The sequence below is a fragment of the Rhinolophus sinicus genome, linkage group LG06 (genome assembly GCF_036562045.2).
Source record: "Rhinolophus sinicus isolate RSC01 linkage group LG06, ASM3656204v1, whole genome shotgun sequence".
Taxonomy (NCBI): Eukaryota; Metazoa; Chordata; class Mammalia; order Chiroptera; family Rhinolophidae; genus Rhinolophus; species Rhinolophus sinicus.
The window spans coordinates 153,369,786-153,393,178 of record NC_133756.1 but is presented as its reverse complement, the minus strand read 5'-3'; the positions used below and the strand labels follow the sequence as shown (position 1 = coordinate 153,393,178).

At 42.0% G+C, this 23,393-nt stretch overlaps 1 protein-coding gene across 13 annotated transcripts in view; it reads left to right on the top strand.

Moving 5' to 3' along the window:
• AMBRA1 (autophagy and beclin 1 regulator 1) overlaps positions 1 to 23,393 on the top strand; it is a 155,834-nt gene that overhangs the window by 32,798 nt on the left and 99,643 nt on the right. For 8 of the 13 annotated variants that reach the window (XM_019743637.2, XM_074336308.1, XM_074336304.1 and 5 more), the window contains one exon: positions 22,781 to 22,867. The exons of the other annotated variants lie outside the window; for them this stretch is intronic. In XM_019743637.2, the coding sequence (XP_019599196.1) occupies positions 22,781 to 22,867 (87 nt within the window). The remainder of the gene's footprint in view (positions 1 to 22,780; positions 22,868 to 23,393) is intronic. 13 annotated transcript variants of the gene reach the window in all.

Sequence of the window (23,393 nt, the reverse complement as noted above, 5' to 3'; positions counted from 1 at the left end):
TTGACATAAGCTTCTAGCAAGGGAGGGAATATGGATTTTGCACATAATGTACTTGTTATTTTGGGAGGATGCTTTAGAAAGTTATCCAGTTAATAAGTATTTGTTGAGTGGTTACAATTGTGCCAGAACTGTGCTAGGTACTGCGGGGAGCAGCAAAGGAGTAAATACCTGGCCTTTGCCCACGGGGTGTACACAGTGTTATTGTAGAAGCAAGACTTACTTATGTAGATGCCTGACTGCTTCATTGTGTGGTACTGAGATTAAATGTATAATTTCGGATAAAGGGAAGTATCATCAAAGAAGGCTTTACAAAATCAAGTCTTGAAAGATGGGTGGGTTTAGAGAGGGAAAGAGCTATTTCCTTTGGGGGAATAGCACGTACTAAGGGAGGAAAGGGCATGGTGTGTGCAAGATAGTAAGTAGGTGGTTACTAAGGGCAGTTGCCAAGGTGAACAGAGGGAAACTTGGTTGGATGTGAAAGATAAAGCAATAGAGGTTGTTACTAGACCAGTTTTGAATTCACATCTAAATTCCTGGCGTTGGAATATTTTGCCCTACATCTGGAGCCTGGGATTTTGTTCTTCCTCATTGTCAGGAGAGGTGAGAAGGTAGCAAGTACAGTGCCTGACATATAATAGACATTCTAGAAGTTTATTAAAGACAGCCATAAAAGGACTGTCTTCAATTACTGCTCTAACAGCCTATCAGTACCTGATTCCTTAGCACCAGTGGGCTTCTGCTCAGCCTTTGTCCATCCTGTTCTAGCAGGACTGCTTCATTGTTCTGAGTAATGCCCGAGTCATTTGAAGTACACTCTGCCATTTGATAATAGAGATACCAACTGCTGAGGGCCTACTATGTGTTAGGTACTGTGTTATTGCTTTGCATTAATTATTTCTAATTCCCACAACATCTCTGTGCAAGGCAGGTATTAAGTTTCCCATCTTGCAGTTGAAGAAGGGGAGGCTTGGGGACGTCCAGTATCTTGTTAAAGGTCCCATAGTAGGTCAGCGAGTGGGGATTTGAACTCGTCTGCATGACTAAAGATTTTTCCAAGCTGTCTTCCATGGTATATTCCTAACGAGATAACCTCATTTTTAGGTATACCATTTTTATTTATTTTTATTTTATTTTAACTTTTTGTTATGGAAATGCTCAAACATAAAAATGAAGTGAAAAGTGTAATAAATGAACTCTCGTATACTTATCACATGATTTCAAAATTTATCAATACTTGGCCAGCCTTCTTTTGTTTGTATCCCCTACCCAATCCTCCCACCAAAACATCATATAATTTTGTCTGAAAAAACTCCAATTATGTTTCTCTGGAGAAATACTGTCCTTAAATAAAACTTTCTACAATGATGGAATGTTCTGTATTTGTGCAGAATATATTGCCTTACATCTGGAGCCTCTACTGTAGCCACTGTCACATGTGGCTGTTGAGCATTGGAAATGCAGCTAGTGTGATCCGAGGAACTACATTTAATAAATTTTAATTTAAATAGCCACATGTGACTAAAATATTAATCATCACTTCTTCATAAAGAAAGCTATTTAAAATCCAGAAACTATTAAGGACACCAAAAATTTTTGTAGACAAAAATACTGTGTGGTTTAAATAAAGTTCTAGCATTTAAAAATGTATGTTGTAGAAAGTGAAGTCCTTTGTCATTTTGCTGTAAACATTTTTACATATATACTTTTTTATTTTAAAACATACAAATACATGGTTATCATTGGAAAATTGTACATTAATACAGTAGTTACATTATTTATGGAGTCACTTTTTTTGTTACATTTATTGAGGTGATAGTGGTTAGTAAAATTACTTAGGTTTCAAGTGTACATTTCTATAATGCATCATTTGTTAGGTTGGCGCAAAAGTAACTGCGGGTTTTTGCGATTATTTTTAACCTCTTAAACTGCAATTACTTTTGCACCAACCTGATAAATATCACATTGTGTGCTCACTGCGGATGGAGTTACTTTTACATGAGCCAGGAGGGCTGACATTTTACTCAAAAATGAGGTATATTGTAAAATATTCTAATTGAACACCCACCCTTTAAAGAGGGTCCACCACTTCCTCATACATTGATTGGCTGCGTTCTAGTGTAAATCACTGATACAAACAGGTGCTAAATCGGCAAGTTCTACCTTCTAAAGGAGCCGACATTCTCTAGCTGATGAGCCGGCCCTTCCTTGAATTTCCCCAGCAGGTGTCAGTGTTGGGCTGCTGCTGCCACTAGGCCAGACTGGAGGGAAAAAAGGGGTTCTTACTGTGTATACATCTACTCGAAGGGAGAGGGTTTCTTCTTTCGCCTCATAGTGGGAGAGAGACTAAGTCATGTTTTGATCCTTGGTGCTGCTCATATAACGAATAGTGTTTGCAGATACTGAGAGTATTCAGCAGTAGTGTGTATGTCAGGGTAGGTCTGTGTTGCCCGTGGTAACAAGTACACGGTTTGTCTCCTTTTGCTTGTGGCCAGTGGAGGGCAAGCTTTCTGTGTAGTCTGACTCCAGTTTATAACTTGGGTGGCCGGCCCTTTGCTTCACCACAAGAAACTTCTTTTTAGTTCTGGTAGCACAGGGTCCAGGAGAAGATCGGGGAGTCCCTGTGTCCTTGAAAGGCTGGTATTAGGAAAAAAAAACCTGTTTAAATGGCATCTTAAAACGAGAAAGCCTAGAGCTTAAGAATGCAGTTGCTTTTTTTATAGATGAGAAAACTTAGATGCTGAGACAGGAAAAAACTTTAAAGAGGTGCTTGTAGCAAAGGTGGAATTCAAGTCCCTGGGTCCTAAAGAGGACGCTTTTTCCTCCACTTCACATGAAATGAGTGCTTTTGTACAGAAGTTCTCTCCATCAAAGCTTCATTTGCGCCTGTAGATCATTACCTGAGGGGTTCTTCACTCGAGTCTCCGTAAGAAATTGGAGGTTTCGAAGATCATTTGTATAATTATTGTCTCTGGGCAGAAATGCAACCAACACAATGTTTCTGGGGATACAGGAGAAACACTGTTTTAGGCATTTTCCCAGAGAACTGTATGATTAGTCTTTCTAAGTGATCCCAGTTAGGGACGTTCACTGTTAAAATCCCAACAAGTGAGAGATCAAAATTGAGCCAAGCCTTCCCCAACTAAGTTGTTTGTCCGCTCCTTCTCCACACAGGTACTAACAAGGCCTTGGGTCTGAAGTACTTGGTAAGACTGTGTTCTGAGAACTGATGTCTTTTGATCTTCAGTTTTCCCTTCTGATAAATGAAGATTGGGGAAGACATTGATGGTTATAGCATAAATTTGCTATAGAAGGTTAGAGTTGCAAGCCCTCATTCGATTTCTAAGGGTTTTTTTTTTAGACTTCAGTGAGGGAATTGCTCTGGTTTGGAGTGGAGCCGTCTGAAGCCTCTTGAGACTTCGTGGGCCAACTAACTTGTTTGATCCTTTCAGCTATAGTTACATGAGTATTCTCTAGGGAGCTTTCAGCCAAAACATCATTGATAGAGGGAAATAAATGGGTATGTCTGCAGTGCTAGTCACAGGTCCACAGCGGGAGAAGGCGACCTAGAAATTAGGAAAGTTCCAGTCTTTTCAGCTTCATTATAATACAGAGAGGGGTCCAACCTGAGTAGTTATTCTGTGCCACTGACCTAACTGGGTCTAAAGGGTTTATATATCTAAAATTCTTTCCAATTTCTTTGGATGGGGAGTATATGCAATTTATTATTCAAAATCTAGCACAGTTGTCACCTTTTCCTTTGGGAAACCTCTGACTGCCCCAAATAATCACTTCCTCTTCTTTGCTGCTAGATATAGATACTTCCTTGTAATATTTCACCCATGATAAAAGCATTTGTTTCCCTTCTTGCCTGTGAGCTCTCTGAAGACAGTGATTATGTCTCTGTCCTTACTGTACCAGAATATTACCTGGCACATAGTAGGTGTTCAATAAACATTAGTTGAATTGGACAAATGGAATTGAAATTATATCTCTTATGATCCAGAATGCAGTGTAAATCCTTTCTGGCTTTTTTAGCTAAAAAATATCAATTATTATATCACATCCTTTAGTCTTATAAAGAGTCGTTGGCTCAGTAAGTCCTTGTTGAAGAAATGACGTGGTATTACCTAGAGTTGTACATGGAAGACACCTTCTGTACCTTGAGCTCAGGTTACCTAGAATTGATTCCTCTAGTGTGTCACTGTTGTGCCATGTTCCTCCCTTGTGTGTGTATTAGTTGTCCTGAAGCCGGTAATAAGTCTTACGCAGCTGCAGCTGTGCTGCGTACCGGCTCCCACCGCCGAGGCCAGGCCTGCGTGTTCCTGGAGCTCACTGCCATCAGATACCGCTTCCTCGGGACACCATTCTGTTGGTCTTTGCCTTGGCATCTCAGCGATACTAATATCTCGCCAATCAGTGCTGCTGTTTTGCTCTTCTCCTTAAAGACTCTCTGCAGTCTCAGTGATGGCATACTTGGTCTTGATAAAGTCTTGATAAAGTCCAAATTAGATTGAATAAACCAAATTAAATGTGAAGGTTCTGTTTCCCCGTGGTGCTGTATGTTTCTTGTAGTTTCTGTGGAAGGCTTTCACTGAATTTGCTTAGAAATAGGGTGTTTCGGGTTTGAGAAAGTGGGCGCTCGTCTTTTTATGTTTTGGAGTCTATGCGTTAGAATAAATCTTTTTTAGTTTTGAGATGATTTTAGGTTCTTTTTTCCCCTGGAATCCTTATATTTTCCCAGAATCCTGATATTAAGAGAGAGAGTTTTGCGTTACCTCTAATTATGCTTCTAAAAATTGGTGCAGTTATTGTCTTTGGTATTTCAAGTTACAATAAACCCTTCCTAACTTTTAAGTTTTTACTCAGAAGTGTGGCATTGGAGGACAAAGAATAGGGAAGAATCCTCCACCAAGAGATGCTATTTGTGGTGTGGGCAAATCATGACTTGTTCTTTTTGGGAAAAGAGAGAACCAGGTATTGTGAAATCTAAAAGGAGACAAAGCCAATGGTGGAATTAAGCAGCTTAGTTTTAAGAGCGGTAAGCGGAGCTGGGGTATGGGAAAGCCAGGCCTTAGAGGAGGGAGCTGAGGAACGCATGCGAGGGCTGCTCCTTATTGTAATTCTGGGAAGTGGACTGGTGAAAAAATTACTTTGATTGATTGACTTGTTCATTCATTCAGTTAACAAATATTTACTAAGCACCTGCTGTGTACCAGATAGGATTTAAGCACCAGCAATACATCTTTTATTCTAATGGGAGAAAGACAATAAAAAATAAAATAATCTAAGATGCCACGTGGTGATAACGTCTATGGAGAAAAATATTTTTAAATGTAGTGCTGGGGTGGAAGTTTGCGCTGTTAAAAAGGGTCATCAGAGGAAGTCTGATGAGGTGACATTGGAGCAGAGACCTCAAGGGGCAGGGCATTCTAGACAGAGAGCAGGGCAAAGGCAGAATCTCTGAGACGCTGGGCTGGAGCACAGCGAAGGATGGAGGGGTAGAAGATGAAGTTAGAGAGGTCACGGAGCCCAGATAACGCAGGGCCTTCTAAGCTATTTAAGGGATTTTGCCTCTTACGCTGTCTGAGTGATTTGGGAAGCTGTTGGAAGTGGAGTAGCATGATCCTACATATTAAAAGGATCAGTGTGGCTGCTGATTGAAATAGACTGCAGAGGATCTGCTAAATAAGGTAAATTAGACTTAGCCAACATCATGGCACTTTTTTGGGATTAATTTGTGTCTCGAGACTGCAGTGAAAATGGGAAGGCAGGAGTCAGTGATTGTGTCAGAATTAGATAGTCCTTAAATGTTTGGAAGAAGAATGGCTAAATAAAGAAATAAAGCTTCTTAGCAGGCGTGTTAATCTGCAACAAAGCCCTGCTATTCCCCCAACCCCCACCTCCACCCCCAACCATGATGATGTGCTATTGAAAGTGTGAGGAAGGGAGAGGATGAAAATTTAATAGTGAGCAAGGGCTCATAAATGGGAACTTTCAGGTGCCTGTTTTTTCTGCTTGCGAAACTAATACAAATTCATTTGTAAGAATCCAAACATTACAGAAATGTGTGATATAGAAAGTGAATTACGTTCTCCGCAGTGCTAACCACTGTTAATAATTTGTGTTAACCCCAGAATTTTTTCTATGCAAATGGAAAGTTTTTCTTTCTTTGTAAGAATGGGATCATGTTAAATCTACCATTCCATCATTTATATATTTCACATACTATACCTGGACATTTTTCCATGTTGAGATGTATGAGGTCTGACAACTAAGGTCATGAACTTGTTGCAACGAAGTTGCTAACCTTTTTTGATATCAGAGGGATTATTCATTATGAATTTGTACCAACTGGACAAACAGTTAATCAAGTTTACTATGTGGAAGTGCTGAAAAGGCTGCGTGAAAATGTTAGACGACCTGAACGTTTCGCCAACAATTCATGGCTCTTGCATCACGACAATACACCAGCTCACACAGCACTGTCTGGGAGGGAGTTTTTAGCCAGTAAACAAATAACTGTATTGGAACACCCTCCCTACTCACCTGATCTGGCCCCCATGACTTCTTTCTTTACCCGAAGATAAAGGAAATACTGAAAGGAAAAGACATTTTGATGACATTCAGAACATCAAGGGTAATACGACGACAGCTCTGATGGCCATTCCAGAAAAAGAGTTCCAAAATTGGTTTGAAGGGTGGACTAGGCACTGGTGTCAGTGCATAGCTTCCCAAGGGCAGTACTTCGAAGGTGACCGTAGTGACATTCAGCAATGAGGTGTGTAGCACTTTTTCTAGCATCAGTGAGTTCGCGAACTTAATTGTCCTACCTTCTTTAAATCTGTTCCGTTCTTTGAACAATGGCATAGTATTCCAGCAGTTGGATGCACCATAATTATTACTTTAACCAGTTTCCTGTTGGTAGAATCTGGATTGTTTCGGTTGTTTGCTTTCACAAACAGTGCTGCAGCATCCTGTGTACTCGTGCAGGTTTCTAGAGGAGGATGAATTTTTAGAGGAACAGTTGCTGGGGCCACAGAGTGTGAACATTGTTGGTGGTAAATGAAAATTCGTTGTATCGTATTCATTAGTGCTCATTTAAAATGTGTAAAATGACATTCTATTTTATTTTAGTGAACACAATTTCATAGATATTCTTAATTTCATAGATTGGGACTCTTAATGCTGTTTTTTCCCTTCTCCCACGAGGTCTTAAGTTTCTCAGCAGTAAATTCTACTACCACTGGCTTTTCCAGGAACCTGCTCCTCAGGATGGAGAAAGACTTGTGTTTTATTAATTCCACATATCTGCCACCTGGAGGTGTGCACATACTTTTCTTCTCAGCAGCCTTGTACGAGGGGACATAACCTTGGTTCCACCTGTGACATCCACTGCTTACTGCTTTTGGGCCACATAGCCGTCTCGGTCTTGGTAAATGATTGGGACAATCCAGGCATCTCTTGCCCCGTCATAAGGCAGTAACATTTCGATATCTGACTTATCTTCAAAGGTGGTTAAACACCCAGTTTTTTCTTTGGCAATATGAGCGTGAGGAGAGGGTGGAAGAGAGGTACCCTTGTGGTTAATCTTTTTCACCTTTGCTGCTCACCTGCCCAACGAGGTCACTCCTTACTCAAGCCTCTTTGAATTCTGGTCCCTGGTTCTAGTCTAGCGGGTTGGCAAACTTTTTCTGTGAAGGGCGGGATAGTAAATATTTTAGGCATTGTCGGCTGTACGGTCTCCGTTGCAACGAGTGAACTTGGCCGGTGTAGCATGAAAGCAGCCAGAGACAATATGGAAGTGAATGAGTGTGGCAGTGTGCCAATAAAACTTTATTTATGGACACAGATGCGATTCTCATATAATTTTTACATGTCATGAAATAGTCTTTTGATGTTTTTCAGCTATTTAAAAATATAAAAACCATTCTTAGCTCGTGGGCTGTACAAAAGTAGGCAGCAGGCCAGATTTGGCTGACAGGCGGTGGTTTGCCAGTCCCTGCTTTATGAGAACGTGATTCGGAAGAGTCAGGTGCTGTAGTAATAGAAGGTATTGTGACAACCAAGGCCTGGGAGAGCGAGGTAGGGGATTCTGCACGTGTCTTTTCTCAGTACTTCAGACTCTGTGTCCTAAGTATTGGCTTTTGTAAGACTTGACAGTTAAGAGGAGGCATAAGTGCATAAAGAGTTTCTTGTTTCCTCTGCTATCTGCCCTGAAGCAAGGTTTTCCAACCGTGCTCTGTATCTTGGGAATGGTTTGTGAGCTGGAGAGGCTGCTGCCTGCTCGTCCTCCACGCGCTGTGCAGACAGGCAGCCCTCCCTCCACTGCAGGTCAAATGAGCACCTGTTAGGCTGAGCTAAATTATCCCCCATCATCCCGCTCTCTGGGGCTGAATGGTGTAGGGCAAGCAGGCTGTGTGCTTTGTATCCACTGTGAGAACTTGAAAAGGTGTAATGGCGTCTGTCAGCTCCGAGTGTTGGCGCTCGGGGACTCCAGTGGGACCTGTATGTACTGCGAGTACATCGGGGCCGGTTCTGGGTACTCCTCCCCCTCAGGTCGCCTTCTCCACTGGGTTTCTTCACAATAGTGTTCCGAAGGGTGCGTTGGAGGTTTTGCTAAGACAATAACACCAGGTGTATGGGCTTTGTTTGCATAATATATTTTGTTTATTGTCGTCAGTCCCAGCGCAGGAAAGCTGTGCAGGTAGCTTCCCTTCGTCCTTTTACATTTCTTACATGTTTATGGGGAGACGAGGATGGAGCACGTCTTACTTCTCTGCTCCTTCTTGAGAGCCCTCCTGTCAAGGTGCTCCTGTGTGCCGATTTGGCTTTCCTGTGTGGGCCTGTTGCATTAACCCAGAGATTGCAAAATATATAACCTTCAGGTGTGTTGGGCCCTCACAGTGTTTCTAAAAATGGCAGCTTTTTACAACAAAAATGCAGATTTCGGATTCTTTGAAAAAATGCTGAGCTCTGGCTTGCACTCGCACCTAATAACAATCATGTTACCCCCTCCCCCCCAACCTCCGTCAAGGCACAGACCTTCTTTGTGCCTTAGTCTGCACTGGGCTTCCCCCATTTACGCGTGCTACTTAATTCCAGTTTTGTGTTGGTTACCATTCCACTAGCTCAAGCAGGATGTATTGATGTTTCTGTGTAGGGCAAGTATTTCCTAAGTGCCCTGTCACTCGGCTCCACCAGGGGGAGGCACTGGGTGTTGCAGCTCCCTCTCCTGTACTGGGGCATCCTGCCTAATTCAGCCACAAGGGGCTCCCTGCTGCTCTAGGCTGACACACTGACAGCCCCCACACCTGAGAAGCTGCCTGGCTTTTTAATAGCAACAATGAATAAACTCCTCCTCTGTTTCCCAAGAGGGAAACTGGGCGTGCCAGGGATTTTGCGGCTGGGGCACACTGTAGTGGGCAGGTCTCTGGCATGTCAGGGTATGCAGTATGGAAGCAGCTTCCTGTGATGATGGGCTATGTCAAATCTTGGAGAAGAATGTCTGCACTTCTCTCTCTGAGCAGAGCGCCTTGGACAGAGGGCTGGGTTCCAGTGGAAAGGCTGCTTGATTTGGGTGTCACCTGCCAGGAAATTAAAAATCAAGTTACAGCAGAGTAGAAAATTGTAGTAATAACAGAATCAAAGGCTGAAAGTATGACCTTGTCATGGAAAGAGAATTGCAGCTTGTTAACATTGGGCCCTTTTCCTTTGCTGCATCCGAGTATGAATGTCGGGTTTTTGGTCTCTTTTTTCCTACCCTACTACATGTTCACATACGTTTCTCAATTTTCCTCTGTCTCCCTGCTGTCTCCTTAGATCACTTTACGTCAGCAAAGGTGGCTTTTATCCTTTCCTTTGTTCTGGTGAGAAATGGAATCTTTTGGGGTTGTTTTCCTTATTGTGATTAAAAAACACGACATAAATTTATCCTCTTAACCAATTTTTAAATATGCAGAATTGTTAAGTCTATGCATATAGTTATACAACAGATTTCTAGAATTTTTGCTTCTTGCCTGTGTGAAACACTAGTATTCATTGAACAATTCCTCATTTCCCCCTCCCCCTGTCCCCTGGCAATGACCATTCCATTTTTCTTTTTCCGTGAGTTTGGTTACTTTAGATACCTCATATAAGTAGAATCATGCCATATGTCTTTTTGTAACTGCCTTATTTCACTTAGCATAATGTCCTTAAGGTTCATCCATGTTCTAGCACAGGACAGAATTTTCTTCTTTTTAAAGGCTGAATAATATGCCATTGTATGTATGTACCACATTTTCTTGATCATTCGTTTGTCGATGGACATTTAGGTTGCTTGTACACCTTGGCTATTGTGAACAATTCTGCAGTGAACATGGCTGTACAACTATTTCTGAGATCCTTTTTCAGTTCTTTTGCATATATACTCAGAAGTGAGATTGCTGGATCATATATGGTAGTTCTATTTTTAATTATTTGAGAAGCCTCCATACTGTTTTTCATAGCAACTGTACCATATATGAGTATAATCCCACCAACAGGGCACAAGGATTTCAATTTCTCCATGTCCTTACCAACACTGGCATTTTCGGGGTGTTTTTGACAGTGGCCATCCTATCGGTGTGAGGTGATATCTCTTTGTGGTTTGATTTGCATTTCCTGGATGATAAGGGATGTTGAACATCTTTTTATATGCTACTGTGTTTCCCTGAAAATAAGACCTAGCCGGACAATCAGCTCTAGTGGCGTCTTTTGGAGCAAAACTTAAGATGCGGTCTTATTTTACTATAATATAAGAGCATTAGAGCTGATTGTCCGGCTAGGTCTTTTTTTCGGGGAAACACAGTAGTTGGTCATTTGGATAAATATCTATTCAATAGTCTTTTATTGTTGTTGTTATAGGAGTTCTTTATATATTCTGGATATTATTAACCCCTTATTTGATACATAGTTTGCAAATATTTTCTTCCTATTCTGTAGATTGCATTTATTCTCTGTTGATTGTTTCCTTTGCTGTACATAAGATTTTTAGTTTGATTCAGTCTCTTTTGTCTATTTTTGCTTTTGTTACCTGTGCTTTTCATGTCATATCTAAGAAATTGTTCCCCATTTCAATGTCATAAAGCTTTTCCCCTGTTTTTGTCTAGGAGTTTTGTAGTTTTAGGTCTTACTTTTAGGTCTTTTAATCCATTTTGTGTCAATTTTTTGTTTTAAAATGTGGCATAAGATAAGGACCCATTTTCATCTTTTGCACGTGGATAGCCTGTTTTCCATGAACCATTTGTTGGAGAGGCGACCTTTTCCCCATTGTGTAGTCTTGGCAACCTTGTCAAAGATCATTTGACCATATACTCAAGGGTTTATATCTGGGCTCTCTATCCTGTTCCATTAGTCTAGGTGTCTGTCTTTATGCCACTACCATACTGTTGTGATCACTGCAGCTTTGTAATATGTTTTGAAATCAGGAAGTATCGGGCCTCCCTCGGCTTTGTTCTTTTTATTTTCCTCAATATTTTGGCTATCTGGGGTCCTTTGAGATTTCATATGAATTTGAGGACATTTTTTTCTCTTTCTGCAAAAAATGCCCTTGGAATTTTGATAGGGATTACATTGAATCTGTAGATTGCTTTTGGATCCTATGGACTTGTTAACAATATAGTCTTCCAGTCCATGAACATGGGATGTCTTTCCACTTATTTGTGTCTTCTTTAATTTCTCTCAGTAATATTTTATAGTTTTTGGTGAGTGTACAAGTCTTTCACCTGTTTGGTAAAGTCTGTTCCTAAATATTTTATCCCTTTTGATGCTATTATAAATAGGATTATTTTCTTAATTTCCTTTTCAGCAGGTATAACCCTTTTAAAATTAAAACAAGGAGGAACTTTTTTTTTTTTTTTCTTTAAGCTTTTCCAGCCTGGCATCTTCTTAGAAGTTCAGCACGCTTTCTTCTCTGCAGGTTTTTCTGATTTCTTTTTATACTTGTCTCTTATGAGTTCTCAGAAAGAATTGAGGCAGAGATGGGGCCAGTCATTTTCTGTTAGCCCCTTGAAGGCAAAGGCCCATTGCCGTAATATTCATCCTCACAGAGCTGCTGAAGTTTTAGTCCCCCATAGAGCACTGCATTTGGCAGCTCTGCTAGATGGTACTATTTTGGATACGATAAAGCGTTTATTGTGGGCTCTTTGGCCAGTCAGTGGTTCTCAAAGTGCGGTTCCCAGACCAGGAACATTAGCATCTCCTGGGGACTTGTTAGAATTTGAGTTTCTGAGCTCACCCCAGACCTACTGAATCAGAAGCTGGGGGTGGGGGTCATACAGTGTTCATTTTAAACAAGCTGTCCAGGTGATTTTGATACACTTTAGACCATCTAGGAACTCTTTGCACCACCACCTTCCCCCCAAGTCTCTGGGTGTACTCGATCCCTTTGCGTGATCCGTCACCTTGTAGTTTTCCTTTTGCTCCTATCCCATGTCATGCAGTGTTGCTTTAACTGTCATGGTCTCTTTAGGTTCCCTTTCTTCTATTTTCCTGTAATATGTTCTAACATAGAGCTTGGGAGTTGAGCAATACTGGGTTCAAATTCTGGCTCTATTGTGTGACCTTGGGAAGGTTAAGTAGCCTCTCTGAACAGCAGTTTCTTCCATTGTAAAATTGTGTATGAGGCTGATGTAAATTAAACCTCAAGTTGCTTTTACAAGCTTAGGTGCTCAAGAAATGCCTGCTTTTTTCTCCCTTTCACCATTACTCTGCTCCAAAAAAAAAAAAAAAAAAATTCCTTTTGCCACGACATATTCTTTTCTTTTCTGTGTGTTAGATCATTTTTGGACTTCAGGCTTCACGGGGTATCTCTGAAATCTCACCATATAAAATTGGAGCAAAGCCAGTTCATAAAAGAGTGAGGTATGTCCCTTATCAAAGGAGGATAACGAATGGCCTTTGAGATAGGGCTGGTGCTTCCTTCAGTCACAGCGGACAGTGAGGCTCGATTTGAAAGTTCAGTGGTACAGAAAGTAGTTTGTCCATAGCAAGGGAGCGGGGTATTATCTTCATTTCTCCTGTACTCTCTTATGGTGATTTGTAAAAAAGAAACTGGTCCTGCCTCTTGATGAGGGAGGGTGCACAAATAGCTTTAATTTCCCAAATTCTAGGGCTATCTTCTACATTGAGAGAGCCGTGCAGGGCAGAAGTGTTTCGGAAAGACGGAGAGCCTCGTTGGGATCGAGGGGAAAGAGCAGCAAGTCTTTTGAATTTCACATTGACCCTTCTGACCAATATCAAGATCTCATGCTTTGAACACTGTAAGCAGGTTTGCACTGAATTTTATTGTTAGAGGTCTGTTTCCAGATGTCTTGTTTGCTGTTTTGCTTTGGTAGCCAAGGTTCCTTTGTGTATCGATGGGATTACTTTAGGCTTGTAAGCTAACTTTGTGGACTTAGTTCTAATGCTGCTCGCTATAGTGACCAGCTCAAAAGCTGGACAAGATCAGGAACTATTGTCATCCACCTACTGATGCATAACAAGCCATACAACAAAACTTAGTGCCTTAAAAAGAACAGTTTTATTATCTGTCATTGTTCTTTGGGTGGACTGGGCTGAGTCGGGAACTTCTGGTGGTCTTGCTTGGGGTCTCTCAAGTCATCTGGAGGCTCAGGTGGGAAGCTGGGCCCCTGAGCCTCTCCATGGAGTCTCAGAACTCGGTGTGTCCTAGCCAGCACAGCAGCCAGACTTGTTACTTAGCAGCTTAGGGCTTCCAAAAGTTCCCAGAGGGAAGAAACTGAAGCCAGCAGTTCTCTTTAAGGCTAGGCCCAGAACTGGCACACCTTGCCACGTTCTCTTGGGTAAAGCAAGTAACAGACTTGTCTCGACTCAGTTTGGGAGGGTACCACGCAGGTAACAGTACCAGGACGTCTGGCTCTTTGGGGGTCCACCTTTGGAGACGACTGCAGATACCACATCTATTAATATGTTATATGCAAATAAATATCCCAAAGTAGACACTCAATAAATATTTATAGTTGGAATCAGTGGTTGGATAGATCAGTAGATAGATTGGTATAAAATGACTGACTGCTCTTGTTGTTTTATTTGAGCGAGGCTCATGGGATTCTTAGGGCACAGATACCCATTTGCAGTATATGCCTTTCCAGTACTCATCCTTCAACACACGTCTTTCTTTCTAAGAAACCACCTTTTTAGCATAGTGACTTGGGTGGCCGGAGTGCATCATGTTCCCCGTAGACACTTTGGGAGTTGTAATCCAAGGAGGAACAAAATAATTGCTATGTATGGACTTTGTGCTAGCTGCTATACTTTACATATGTTCTTACTTAATCGTAACAACCTTGTGAAACAGGGATTTCCCCTTACATTGGCATGCCGAGGATAATGGACTGGCCCAAGATCACACAACCAGTAAGTGACACAGGTTGATGAGTTTAAGTTACAATCCCATTCTAAAGCTAAAGCCTCATATATTATTCAGAGTGTCTCTTGGTTAGTCTCTGACCATTAAGATACAGCAGAGGGTTTCTCAACACGGTACTTCTAACATTTGGCGCTGGATAATTCTTTACTGTGGGAGGCTGTCCTAGGCGTTGTAGGAGATTTAGCAGCAGCCCTGGCCTTTACCCACTAGATGCCACTGCACTCCCTCCTCCCCCCCAGTTGCCACCACCAAGAATGTCTCCAGACATTGCCATATGTCTCCTGGGGGGAACCCTCTCCTGTTGAAAACCACTAAGTTATTTCATGATTTAACGTCCTTTGATTTTGCTGTTTCTTTAATATTACATTTCACAGGGAACTGGCAGTGGCTTCAAACCACCTTGTTCTTATAATAGTTATAATAGTACTGCCTGGTTGATGGGCTTGAGTCATTCCTTTCTCTCATTGCCTCTTCTTTTGCCTTGTCTTTTTTGCTTTTCCTGTGATTTCCCTACATCAAATGCAGCTGGATAAAGTGGTGTTTGTAAGGACTTTTTACCCAGGTATCGATTCAGCAGGCATTCAGATCTCTGAGATTGTAATCATCAGTGCTCGTGAAAAGAAGGCAGTTTACCTTCTAATTATAGCAGAGGGGGGGAAATGCCTAAATATTTATCAGGCTGGAATTAAATGGTTTCCAGGCTCCACAGAGTTAATCTTCAGGGTAGGACTGATTGACATGCTGGGGAACGGGGGAGGAGAGTGGAAATTGCAGTTTCTCTGCTAATTGTACTTTAGGTGTCATTTATGACAATTTCATGTTGTCTAGACAGAGGGAAATGGTGGAGAAGTTATTCCAGTGGAGTCAAATGCTGAGTCCAAAAGGAATCAAGAAAGTTGATGAAGTTAGTTAAGATCAGGGTGAAAGGGCAAGTCGTGTAACGCCCCCCCCCCCCCCAGGCAAATCAGTGAAAGTCAAACGGCACTGAGAGAATCCGTTCAGAGTGAACCCAGGATATAAGAAAGGTGATTGTACTCTGAATTTTCTGTTAGCTCAGAGGCTAACAGTGGATTGTTGGGTGCCCAGCTGGAGACTCGGTCCTCCTGTCTGTTTTCATAGCCTCCAAAAACCTCATTGCTTGAACAAATGTGAGTCAGGAAGGCTGCCTCTTTGCTTCTGGTTAATAAATGCCCCAGCCCACTGTGCATTATTCTTCTCATTCTTAGAAGGCTTCACTTACTAACTCTTGGCCCTCCTGATTGTTGACCCAAGAGTTTTGCTTCATATTGTAAAGGTGTAGTGTTTGCAATATACTAGGGTGAGTAGCATGACTTAAGAGCAAGTGGCCTTGGTCGAGGGTTTTTAAAATTTCAGGTTAGAAATATGAATGTGAAAAATCATCTAAGAAGAAAGGTACAGGTTTGCTGTTATGGAAGCAATATATTCTTTGTAAAACTAGTGGGTCTAAAGATAGACTTTTTTAGAATTGTCTATTCTGAATAAATTAGCTGAGAATTCAGGATTACTGGATTCTGTTAATCTCTTTTGGCTTTGGGGGAACCAATGAGGCTGCACTACGTCTTCATGAAAGTCTAAACCGCGGCTGCTCAGGAGGGTATGTGTGCGTGTGACCAGGAGAAGCCGTGGAACTTGTCGTGATAACGCGCTTACTCATCCTTGGGTGAAAAGCCTCTGATCTAAATTCCTAGTTAAAAAAAAAGTCTGTGGTCTGTGAGCAGACCTCCCAATTTTCCCAGAGAAAATGGATTTGGAGACAGAGTAAACATGTCCATGCAGATCTCATTGGACCTTTGACTTTGAGTTCAGATGCTGACAAAAGTGAGTTTTTGTTATAGATTGAAGTTCCGTAACTGTAGACAAATGTGTTGAGGATATACAAGAGCTAAGCATTGTACCGAGCAATCATTTTACAGTTGTATTAAAAGTTACCACCCGCCAAGCAGTTAACAGGGGGTCAGCTGTTCCCAGAGAGATCTGGCTAGCTTTTCACGTAAGACTCCTGTATAGCTCGATACAGAGTTGCGTACCATGTATGAATTCTGTTTCCAGCTTCTTCCCTTCTGATGCCTATGATTATGTTGTGCTCTGATGTTTACCATTATCTCTCACTCTATAGAGGCACTGAGGGATACGTTAATGTTTTGTAAAGATGTTGTAAGGCGTTCTTTGGAGCCCCATGAATTGTTTATGCTTGATGATAGTAAAATGAGGTTAATCCACATAGTGGGCGCTGAGTTCTTTCTGCAGTGTGTCTGGTTTTTTTCCTGAGCTTAACCCTTTAGCAGTGCTGCTTTGCCTTGGTCTACCCCACAGCAGGGGCAGGAACTGCCTGCCAGGCTGTGCTGGCAACTACCTCATATGCCACAAGTGCACCCTCAGAGCTGGAGGGGGGGCCCTGCAGTGATCAGATGAGTGCCTATCGTTGGATAACTTAAACGATAATTGCCAGTGTGTGAAATGGGGAGGCTTGGATGCCTCCGCTTTAAAGCAGAGATGTCAATTTGGAAATCATAATAGAGGTGTCGTTTCAGAACACACAATTATTTTTTACAAAGAATAAGGGCTTGTCATCTCCCAGCCCAGGCATGCGCCGAGGCAGAGAGAAATCGGGGGCTTGCAGAGCAGGATTCAGAAATTAAGGAGGCAACGGTGCGTCCAGGTTTCTTTGGCCTCCTGCCCCTTCGTCGCCCTGAAATCACTGCCCTCTTTGTCCCGTGAGGTCTCTTTTGGCAACAGGCTGTCCGAGAGCGTCAGTGGTAGCTTCCCAGGCAATAGCCGGCCTCGGACTTCATGATTTAATAAGCCTCCCAGGGACCAGGCTGTGCTGCGTTTATCGGTACAACTAGGTCAGCATTTTAACCCGAGCGGCTTGGGTGACCAGAGGGATAAAGGGGGTGTAAACAGTGTCTGAAAACCTGTTCCTTCAGGAATTTTAGTGTGAGATTTTGGACACCCCGCAACCTTTAAAAGTCCTGGGGTCAGTAACAGGCAAGCAGATAGGTCTTCTCGCTGCTCCTTCCCAATCTCCTTTGGCTGATTGAGTTTCTTAGATATTTCCTGGTCTCTTTTACGTGTTAGTTAGGAGGTGAGTTTCAGTGGGGACGAAAAAATGACTGGGACCGAGGACCTGCTTTCGTGGACAGTGTGCAGTCCAGTGGCAGAGACAAGACACACGTAACCGCAGCACAAAGGGACTTGGGAAAGGCCTTTTAAGAGACGTTTCACAGTGTTAGGGGGTATTGGGCAAGAGGGTGAACTTCTGGCGGGCAGAGTCAGGTGGTTGAGTTTTGAAGGATTTTTACAGGCAGAGATGGGGAACAACTTTCCAGAAAGAAGAAATGGCCAAGCAGAAGACATAGGTGAGACAGCGAGGGTGTGTTTAGTTTAGCTGGAGCAGTGATTCTCAAAGTGTGACCTGGGATCCCAGAAGCCAGAACTATGTTTATAATACAGCCAAGATTTTCTTTGTCTTTTTCACTCTCATTCTTTCATGAGTGTTCAGTGGAATTCTCTAGGGGCAACATGATGTGTAATTGAGGTTATCAGTGTGAGTGTTAAAGGAATTCTGAGACCAGAAAGTTTGAAAACCCCTGGCTAGAGCATACAGTATATCCAGATGGAATGAGCAATTTGGCTGCACAGCTTTGGATGCCAAGCTGCGGAACTTGGATTTTATTTCCCAGGCAGAAGGGGGCTATTAGTTTGGGTTTGGCTCCCCTGAACTGAAATAGTAGATGTCACCCAAACATCAAAGTGAAGCTGGGAAATCACTCTTTGTCATGGGGCACCAGTGGCATTTTAGCTTCTAGGAGCAGGTTTTCCATATTAGTTTAAGTCAGTCTGGCAATTGTTTCCGATGATTCAAGAAGGTCTGAGCATGTTTGTTGGCTTTAGGATATTGATTTTCTCTGTGATCTGATGATTAGTTAAAAGAATATCTTCATGATATAATTGTTTCGTAAGGAAGAATTGTCACTGCTTTGTTTATTCTGTCTAGACTAATACCCAAACTTTCTGCTCCTAAACGCTGATGACCATCGAATTTGAGACAACGGGTTTTTTTGGGGTTGTGTTTGGTTGACCCATCTCATCTACCCTGACCACTGTTCTTTTCCAGAGCTATCTTCCACTGTTTTTTGTTTTTCTAGTCGTCAAAGGATATGGCTGGTGTAGGGAACCTCCTTATACATATTCAAAGTATTAATCAGGGAAGGAAGAAATAGTTGTATTCATTTAAAATTTTACAGCTTGAATTTTGTTCCTATTGACTTTTGACTTTAGCAGGTCTTAATAATTATTTTTGATAACTCACGTTAGTGGGTAGTACTTTGATTTCAAGCTTTTTTTGTTTTATTCCTTAGTAACTCCACCTTATCGTTCAAGGGATTTTATGTAAGCAAATATTTTAGAGCAGGGTTAGGCAAATTTCTTTTCTGTAAAAGGGCCAGGTAGTAAATATTCTAAGCCTGTCCCTTTCAGCATAACTCAACCCTGCCCTGTTAGCTCCAAAGCAACAATAAATGAATGGATGTGGCTGTCTTTGGAAAAATCTTTATTTATAAAAACAGGCAGCAGGCCCAAACCTGTTAGAGCATTAGGGCAAATCGCTATTTAAAGAAATCCTTTTTAAGAAGTAAGTAATTATTTTGAAAATGAATAATTTTCTCTTTAGTTTCAGTTGTTTACTTTTAGATTTTGATTTTTGGATGTTTATAATTTTAGAATAATTTTAGACGTGCAGAAAAGTTGCAAAAACAGTGCAAAGAATTTCCATGTACTCTGTATTCATGTTCTCGAGATACTAACGCTTTACCACGTTTGCTTTGTCATTCTCTCCCGTTTGCTCTCTCGCTATATGAATATGCTTACGCTTGTATGTTTATGGTTTTTATATGTATATTTGTGGTTATTATATTTTCTTAAATATTGAATTTTCTTAGTGTATAGTTTGATACAACAATGGACTCCAAACTTTAAAAAATACCTCTGTTAATAAAAGGCTTTTGAGCAATCCGTGTGTGTGTGTGTGTGTGTGTGTGTGTGTGTGTGTGAGAGAGAGAGAGAGAGAGAGAGAGAGAAACATTGTGGTTGTACATTATAAATCAAAAGTTCTAATATTTTCTTCCCGCTCTTCAGTGGATCAAAATAACACAACTCCTGTTGTACCTCATTTGGACACCACTGGTATAGAGAATGAACCAGGCAGATTTGTAAAGGAAAGGTTTGTTTTTTTCCTGTCGGAGCTTCTGTGACTCTTTAAAACATTTCTAAATTGAGATTACAGGTCAAAATAAAATGGTAGCTTCAAACTTGAAAAAGCTGGTCTGAGCCCTTCCAAAGTCCAACCTGATTTCGCATTATCAAACTGGGTGATAGATCGTTAAGTCAAGTCAAATTTGTGGTGGCCAGAGCAGAAGGTGCACTGCTGCCATCCCGCCCCATTTTCTTGTGTCATTTTCCATTGATGGCTCTTTGCAAGAAGCTAACTAACTGTAGGAAAGAAAGAGCTTTCCTTGGCGGTCCTAGGAGTGGGGGTGATATTTACTCGTTTCATGAGTGATGTGCATGTGTGTGTGTGGAGGGGGCTGCTATTCATAGTAATTGACTCCTGATTTTGTGTATTAGCAGTTAAAATGCCACATATACCGGGGGTGCCAAAATAATGTATACAAGAGGACACTTCGGTCAACGTTGCTCAAGCAGTAGTTCGCTGTAATCAGAAGTGTCTGGACACTGATGGTAACCACTCTGAGCACCTCTTGTCATTGCAGAAGTCAAACGTGACTTGTATTCGTCTTTTGTTATCAGTATATGTTGATTACAATGTTAATAGTTTCTTCCTTTCTTAAAATGCGTATACATTTTTTTTGGCCCCCTTTGTATATGACTTGCCAGTCCACTGTATTGCCTGGGGAGCAAATGGTGCCAACAAACACGTAGTAAGTGGGCACAGGGGATGCATGTGCCAAAGGAACCTCTTCAGGGACGCCCCAGAGACAAAGTTTAACATTTTAGTTTTACTCTGATTTAAAGAATTCTTCTAATTAAGATAGGAAGTTAGGGTGGGAAGTAGACTTTGCAGAATTATAAAATAGAATCCTTAAAATTGAAATGATCTAATGCAACTCTTCTAGTTCAGGAATCTCCTTTACAGGCGTCGTCTCTGAGTACTGTCACTGCCTTGCATAGTGAAGGGTCGGATTGGACTCTCAACTGAGCAGGATCATTTTCCAGACAGAAATGCTTATGAAAAGGATATGGTATGTCAGTCACTCTGGAGGATGCTCCTTGCCGAAGGGCCTCTGCTTACTAAGCAACCAGTCAGAGGCTAACACTACAGGGCTTAGCAATGTTCAGGACTAACTCCGGAGCCCTTGGCGATGGAACAAGCTTCTCGGGGTTCCAGGGCAGTCAGCTGCTCCCAGGTCTCGCTTTCATTCTTCAACTCCCACCCGTTCCTATAGAACTAATTTATTAGTAATAAGTAGGTGTTACATAAGACGGCACAGTGTACTGAATACTCTGCTTAAAATTGCACTTCTCTCCCCACCGGTCTGTGTCCCTCTCAATACCCCTTCCTCTCACAAACATTCTGTATTTCAAGACTCAAAAGATATGCCATGATTTTATGTACTCCTATGTACTCCTAGGAAAGAAAAAAATCCTGCCTGTTAAACCATGTCACACTATTATAAAATGCATCCCAATTTCAGACACGTTAAATGTGTGTGTGTGTGGGGGGGGGAGTGTGTCTTAAAATTGATGAAACCAGCATTTCTGCTGCTGTAAACAGTGATACCATTGAAGATTCAAGTTTTCAACCAGAGAGATGATGTGTTTTATTGCTGTCTTCTCTTCCTCTTTGGTCACATTGTATTCTCTTCCTTCAGTGGTAGGACTGGCTGCAAGTGTCTTAAGTGTGGGAATTACAGGCTTTGTCTAGATAGTAAACATCATCTAACAGTTGGTTGTCCCGGGTGGGAAAGGTAGCAAGCCAGGTTGACAGGCTCTCTGCTGTATCTCTTCTCCAGGCCGTTAGGGGAAGTGCTTCCCGGAGCCAGTTGCTGGGATAAAGTGACTGCACATGACTACACCTAAAACCAGCTGGTTTTAATAACAGTGAATTGAATTAGCTCAATTGGAAAAGATTGGTAGCTGCTGTCCTTATTCTGCAGCTCTGCTTTAAAGAAGAGTCTGGCAGGGAGCCGGAGACCTGTTCCCGGGAGAGCCAGGCAAGATGCTGCCTGAGAGGAACAATACGCGTTTCTTTCTGAGACCATTTCCTTAGAAACGTGTTCCATGGCGGGAGCTTGATTGGCTGCCAAGGCACGTTTGAGTTGGGAAGCAGTGTGGCACACGTGGCACACTGGAGGACCCCTGGGCCACATTTATCAGATGAGTTTTTAACTGGCCTTTGTTGTACAAAAAGGGAAAACATGTTTTAGCTATAATTTAACAGTCAAGAGATTTCATGTGGAAGTCCAGATTTCTGGCTACCCTTAAAAAATAGGGAGCTCCAGCAATACTGAGCCTGCATTCTCGCTTGGACTCACTGTGGATACACATGCACCTTTGCCTGCCTGGAGCCTAGAAGGTCCTACAGGGTAGCGTAGTGGTTCGAAGCATTCGGGAGTTGACAGACCTTCGCTGGAGTCCTGGCGCTGTCATTTAAGAGCTTGTGTGCCACACAGCCCCGTGTTCTCATGTCTGTAGAGTAATGCCTACCTTTCCAGGTTGTGGTGAGATTTAAATAGAGAAATATATTTGCTGGCATCAAAAAAGTGTTCAATAAAATGTGTGTATCATATATGATCAGTTGAATTTATGATTGGGCTAGGTTATGTAATTAAAGATTTTTGTCAGTTGTTAAGAGAGCCCCAGGGGAGCTCTTTCTTACAAAAAAGGGTCTGAGTAGAGCAGAGTGAGTAGAAGAAGCTAAGGGGCCGTGGATCAGGATGACACAGGAACCGAACACCGAGATGAATGCTGGCACTACACAGTGATCTCTGGGCACACCTAACTGCCCCCTCTCATGTTGAGCCCAACCTCCTAGTTTCCTGCCGGAGGCACTGCAAATAGAAATAAGGTCGTGTCTCTGAAGCACTTGTTCATTTCTCACTTAAGAGCAGTATTCAGCACGATACAGTGGCCACATCCAGTGTGGGAGCTCTGCAGCTCTTCATTGATCTGTGTCTCTAAGTACTTAGCTTTTAGGGAGGGTCTGACCCCAAATAGCAGGTATTAGCTAGTTGCAAAGGGGGATGTTATTTATCTTTCCCCCATTTTTCCTTATGAATGACCTCTGAGTTGGAAATTGACAGGGATTATTGCCATTTTTTTAATCTCTGCTAGGAGGCTGCTGGAGTCTTCCCTCATTTCATTATCCCGTTATGATGGAGCAGGATCCAGAGAGCACCCAATTTACCCAGACCCAGCGAGGTAAGGCCAAAGTGAGAAATGCCACTAGGTGGGGGGAGGGGCTGCCCTTGGGGTTGCCAAGCTGTTGGAAGCCCCTTCTGTGTCTCTCTGGTCCTGGTGCTCTTTTACTCTTCAGTTACAGTTTTGAGACAGGTGGTTCAGGTGGTTGGGAAGTGTTACAGGTAAGTGAACAGAACCTCTGGTGACAGAGGGTTATGACTGAGCTCTTGTCCTTTGGGGCTCATTTCTGTAAATGGGGCACTAGAGGAGGGACCTGAGAAGGCCACTGGCAGAGTTACAGGATATATTCCTTTTGTTTTATCACAGAGGCTGTGGTCATTCAGATGGACAGCCAAAAGGGAAACAAAAATTTTTATTAATAGGGAAATTATTTAGAAATCCAAACAAAAAAAATCCTATTTGTTCTCATTTGAGAGAGAATTTAGACTATCAAAAGGCAGAAATAAAGCTCATTATTGGAGATTATCTGAAGGAAGATACGACTTACAAAATGGTAACTGAATAAAGTAAGTTGGCATTTGATTAG